Raw genomic sequence first — 6,000 nt, forward strand, 5'->3', positions numbered from 1 at the left:
TCATCAACAACTTTAGTCACAGACCTCGGTGACATTCATGAGGCATGATCTTGGTGTCAGGGCGCCATGGCAACCGCCGGGCCTTTCTGTGTGCGGGCTGCAGCACCACCCCTGCTGGCTCGGGAGGGTGTTTTCACTTTCCAGGCCCAGCAGGTCTGCAAAGCTCAATACCCACCCAGCTCCAGCCACAACAAAGGCTGCTGAATTTTGGAGGGGGGCGAGGAGGTCTGCTCCTTTGATGCTTGCTTTCTGTTCGGCATGAGCGATGTGATGAAAAGGCAGATGCGCTGTGGCCGGGAACGAAAGCGCGCTGGTCAGGGCCCCCCCGCCGCCAGGCCGGCCAACCCCTCGCGAAGAGACAGTGTCGCGTCATAGTGTGATGAGTTTAAGGACTTTCAGAGGAAAGACCATTTCTTTTGCAAGCTGGTGGCAGTCAGCTCAGGGAGGCCAACCCTTTAGTCTCCTCAGAGGCCCGTGACAGACAAGCACACTTAACGGGAGGAGGGGGAGGCAGAAATGACCCGAGTCAGATGACTTTGGGGATTAGGGGCCACTCTGCTGCTTTTCCTTCTGGGTCACCGAGTCCCACCGTTGCTGTTAGCATTTGAATGTGGCGCATGTGGCCCACAGAGCGGGGAGAGTGGGGCTGGTCCTGATGTCGGGAGCCAGGCTGTGTGCTGGTGAACAATTGGCTCTGGAGAGCCCCGAGACCTGGATCCTCATCAGAAGCTCGAGGAGGGGTTCCCTGGGGCTGACAAGCCATAACCAACCAGAGAAAAGGCTCCATTGGTGGTGTCTGTCTTCTGGACAGGGCTGCTCCCTAGGGTCACGCGGCAGGCTGGCAGGTGGCCTGGGCTTGCAGTTCCAACGTCAAGTCTCCTGAAAATGAGCTGACTTGCCAGGAATGTACTGCTCAAGGCGTCACCAGCGCTCCTTTCTAAAGCTACTCGGCCCTTGGCCTCTGCAGTCAGGCGCAGGACCTGCTGCCCCCAAGGGAGACCAGACATAGACCGAGGTGATGTCGAGAGCTGGACGATTGTTCCTCTCTAGGTGCCTTGGCCAGAGATTCCTTACCTAGAGATAAAGCCTTTAGTCTCACAGAGATGAAGTTTAAGAATGAAAATGCCTAGAAGAGTTAAAAGTATGAGGATAAATGATGATAAAAGGTTTTTCCTTAGAGGGACAGGGGAAGTAATAAAGGAGAAGCTGCCCATCACCATCAAGAGGAAAAAAAAGTAGAGAAGAAACTTCAGTCTCATTAGGACTTTTAGTTTTAACTACAGTATAGACAAAGACGTTGTAACCCTGTTAACTGTTGACACACAGCACTTTCGTGCACACAAAGAACAATATTAAAAATGTACAAAGCCTCACTCTGCTATAGCCATCCTATCTATTCACCTCCTCTGTTTTCTATAACCTGTTCAAAAAGGACCCTTGGGAAAATCTAGTTTTTCTAAGTGACTTCAGGAAGAGTCAGAATACAGGAAAGGAAAGTCGTTTCTCCTGTGGAGTGTTGAAAATGTGTGCCCTAGCAGCTGTTTGGTTAATGGTGAAAAATCATATGTTTAACCAAGGGAATCATAACATCAAAGACAGATGGTACCAATATCATAAACAATTATTATAATAAGTGTTCTGTGAGAGTATACCTGGAAGTAAAAGAAGAACTAACAGCAACAGAAATTACTAGATGAAATTTGAATGTAAATGTATATATGTATTTTTCTTTTACCTCCAAAGCTGCTGTCAGCCATCAGATAAGAGAGACAAGAAATTATGCCCTTTTGGGCTTGTTTCATGCACAAGGAAATAAACAGGCACAGTAGCCAAGGCTGGAGACTCAGGGTTTGAAGGCCCACGTAAAGTGCTGACAGGTCTTTATTCACCAAGAAAAGGGGGACAACGTGTATGTGTGAGCAGACCTTCCTGAGAGTCGTGCCTGCCTTTACCTTCAGTATTGAACAGCGAGGAGAGCCTTACCTTTAGCCACATTTAGTTGGAAGGAAGCTCAGCACTACTCTGTGAGGTGGGCTTCTATTAGGAACTGGCTTCATCCTCTTCCTCTACCAGAAAACATATCTTCCTCTACCAGAAAACATATCTTCCTCTCTTCCGCAAATATGAATTGAGTAGCTTCCACAGTCAGGGCACTGCCCTGAGGGTCACAGAAGTTCTGAGGATGACAAAAATACTCTCATCTCCAAGAAACTGGGGAAATCAGAGGAAGTCATCCGTAAGTACAACCGGCGTGCATACAGCAGACTTACGAGGAGGGCAGGAGCTGTGGGAAGTGCTATAGGAGGGCTCCAGGTGGATGGCTTTGGGTGGGTTTGCTCGGGGAACATGCTTTTCAGTCCAGATTTTGAGGTGTTTGCCTGACAGAGGTTAAGGAAAAGGGCAGAAGAACTATCAAAGGTACATCCTTAAGAAAGGCGCTGGGAACAGTGAACGGTCCAGTCTGAGGAGAGCGAGTCATGCCAGCGCAACCTGAGAAAGGCAGGAGCCGGGCTGTCAGGTGGAGGGAGCACATGGGACCCCTCCTCCATGGCAGGCCTGGCTCTGCAGGTTACAGGCATCCCTGGGGCTTCAGGCCAGCCCACCAGGCAGGTCCAGCAGATGATCCTCATGGCCTAATAAGGAGTTGGGAATCCATGTGGTAGGAGAGCCATTTAACACTAAGAGAAGGCAGGAGAAACGTCAGTGCTGGGCTTTAGGGAGATGAGTCTGGCATAAGGGATAGACCACAGGGAAGCAGCCGCTGCAGGCCAGGGATGGGCAGGATGGGTTTCCTTCTAGGCCCCATTGTTATGGTCCAGACGAGAAGCAGGCAGGACTTGCAAGTGGGCGGTAGCGCTAAGCTGTGGAATGAGGTGTGATTTCTCTACGCCTCTGCCTGCCCCCCTCCCAATTCTATACCTAATAGAAGTGTTGGCCACTTGGGTGCAGACATTCCCAACAACATAAGTCTGTTGAAAAACACGAACATGTGCCTTCAGTCCTCTCTTCTGGTCCCCTTTGTTTAAGCCCTATGCCCTTGAGGTCAGGAGCCCTCTGTCCTCGTGGTCCCTTGGAAAGAGCTCTATGCCCAGTGCAGGGAAAGCTCTTTGCGATTCAGGGACTCCCAACTCCCATTTGTTGCTTCTGTATTTCATACCAGTCTTTTCAGTCCTGGTATGTGCTGGAGTTAACATAAAGGAGCCACTGGAATCCTCGGAGGCTCAGTTTGCCAAGCTTCGGGTTCCGAGGCCAAATATTGTGATCACAGCCAACACCACTTTATGTTCTATGGCGAAAAAATTTGCTTTGCTCTCACATGCCCTCCAGAGCCCGCGGACAGACCCTGTGCCGTGTGATTGCCCAAGCCTCGCAGTGAGCCTTGGCTGCTGATTCTGGAACACAGACAGCGGCCCCAAGGTGCAGGAGCAGCAGGGTCTGGGAGGCTCTGGAAGGCGGGGGCACTGACGTCTGAGCGGAACACTCCACCAGCCCCCGAGACTTCCCGACGGCTGGACCTGCGTGTGGCTGTTTCATCCTCCAGCAGCTAATTATGTTCACCACGGACTTACCTGCTCTGAAAAAGAGAGAGATGACATTTAAAGCAGATTAAGTGGATTTTCTTTTATTGCTTTAATAGTTCCCAGGCAACATTTGCTTTTGCTTTTCCAACCAGCAGAAGTGATCAGAAAATGATTAGAGTTTCTCCTGCAGATGAATTTCAGATTTTGCAATCGTGCTGTTTTATGAGCTGAAACTACCTTAAGAGCCAATCTGTGGTTTTCTCTACTAAAATTAGATTTAAAAAAAAATAAGGGTGTACAGCAATTGGAGGATTCTGTTAGCAGCTTGCCCTAAAGCCATGTACTGTGTTCGCCATTTTCTTTTAAATAATTAGTCTTAATTTGACGTCATTTAGAGGAGAGCTGTGGTCCATTTCTTTCAACAAAAGCAGGACCGAGCCATCTTCTACAGAGGTTAGAGGGAGAATTTACTCAAGCGTTTGCCCAGGGCTTCCCCTCAGGGTCAGACAGTCTCTAGAATCTCGGATCTGGATCAGTTCATTCTCAAAGAGCTGCCCTTTTGAACGTGTCTGCCCCCCCTGAAATCTAAACCTTTAGCAGATATTCCCTTGCTCATCCTGGAGAATCCCATTAGAAAAGCTGTAAATGAATTACACCCGAGCTTTCCAGCTAGCCCAGTCCTTACAGAAGACCCATCAATCCAAGGCTATGCAAAAATCAGCTCAAAATGTACCTCTTCCTCTCAGCCAGGTTACAGAGAATCACAACTTTCAGCCAGAAAGAAGCCGTTCTCAGTAAGGAGAATATAATAACATTCATTCTCTTCTGACCATTCAAAGCAAGGCATTATGTTGATTGGTTCAATAAGGATTGCTTTTGTCTTCAGAAATAATGCTGTGTTGTTCCTGTGCCTCAACTACAGGAACCTACTGGCATCGATTTGCCTCTGCTGGACCCAGCGAGCACCATCACCACCATGACGGGACCCAGTGCTTTCAGCATCCCTCCCCCTATCCGGCAGAAGCTCTGCAGCAGCCTGGACGCCCCACAGACGAGGGGTCATGACTGGAGGATGCTGGCCCATAAGCTAAACCTGGGCAGGTGGGCATAGCCAGGCTTCAGAACTAGCTCCTGTTAGACATCGGGCTCCAGGACTCATATAGCTGACTTAGGGCAACATTCATTTTTTTTTCTCCATCTGTACATTTACTTACTTTTCATTATGCCAACATGTATTAAGCTCCTACCTTGTATCTTGCACCATGGTCTTGCAAACACATTGTTGAGAGACATCCTGGGCTTATCTGACATTTGTAAATATCAGGTTTTGTGATCCACTTTGCAAAGCTGACAGGCTAAATCCCCCTACATGATATATCCATTCACTAACCATTGTTCCTCACCTCCTGTTGAGCAGGACCTAATGCTGGGTGGGTAATTAACATGCTAAACACAGCGCTGCTATGAAGTTGCGAAGAGACCTCAGGAGCCTCTTCTTTGTAGACCGTTGCCATCACTACCAAGCAAAAGGCATGGCATAACCTGTCAAAGGTGATCAGAGCCTGGGCCGGAAAGAAAACATAAGTCTCGTGGTTTCCTGTTTAGGATGTGACCCACAGACATCTTGTCTCTTAAATGATCTTACTCAGAGTTGAGGTTAACAAAGTTAAGGCATCATGTCTCCTGTCTGGGGCTGACCTAATTAAGTATGGGCTAGTTATTCAGGACGGCTCACTGCAAGCCACAGTTTCCCAGGTGGGTCCAGTTATACTTAACAGAAATGCAGTAACGAAAAGGTTTAGTAAAAACTGAAAGGAAAATAGATCCGTAAATCACACCATTCAGCACATTTTCCCATTATCAATTACAGGTACTTGAATTACTTTGCCACCAAATCAAGTCCAACTGGCGTCATCCTGGATCTTTGGGAAGCACAGAACTTCCCAGATGGAAACCTGAGCGTGCTGGCAGCTGTCTTGGAGGAAATGGGAAGACATGAAACAGTAGTGTCGTTAGCAGCAGAAGGGCAGTATTGACCCAGGCTGGGGCTGAAAGTGGAGGAGGAGAGTCACAGGGAGTCTGTGGACGTCCAGGGGCTCAGAGCTGAGGAGGAAACCCAGTCTAGACCAGTGAGCTCCACAGGCAAGACTGCAGCGGGAGAGAGAAGGAAGACAGACACAACTACCAATATACATGCCCACTCTACTCGGACATCGTCACAGGAGTTAAGAACAATTGTACAAATGTGTATCTTGAATTTAGAAATCAACCTAATTTTCCTCTTAGTTGGGCTGTATGCTGTGTGGTACAGGATCTTACAGTTTCCTAGGAAACGCTTTTTATTGCTATCCAGATATATGGATAAACTTTCTTAACAAACCCAGTTTCTACAAACGTTGTTTACATCAAATTGGACAGGGATGCAGACACTGTCCATGGCTCGTTCTATTTTTGTTTAAATCATTTGAAGTTGAAGCTG

General features: G+C 48.2%; 1 protein-coding gene across 1 annotated transcript in view; it reads left to right on the forward strand.

Moving 5' to 3' along the window:
* UNC5C (unc-5 netrin receptor C) overlaps window positions 1-5,753 on the forward strand; it is a 393,314-nt gene extending 387,561 nt beyond the window's left edge. Inside the window, exons 15-16 of the mRNA XM_061191703.1 lie at window positions 4,444-4,622; window positions 5,392-5,753. Of these exons, the coding sequence (XP_061047686.1) occupies window positions 4,444-4,622; window positions 5,392-5,557 (345 nt within the window). The 3' untranslated portion in view covers window positions 5,558-5,753. The remainder of the gene's footprint in view (window positions 1-4,443; window positions 4,623-5,391) is intronic.
* Window positions 5,754-6,000: the final 247 nt, after the last annotated feature.

This window comes from Eubalaena glacialis, chromosome 5 (genome assembly GCF_028564815.1).
Source record: "Eubalaena glacialis isolate mEubGla1 chromosome 5, mEubGla1.1.hap2.+ XY, whole genome shotgun sequence".
Taxonomy (NCBI): Eukaryota; Metazoa; Chordata; class Mammalia; order Artiodactyla; family Balaenidae; genus Eubalaena; species Eubalaena glacialis.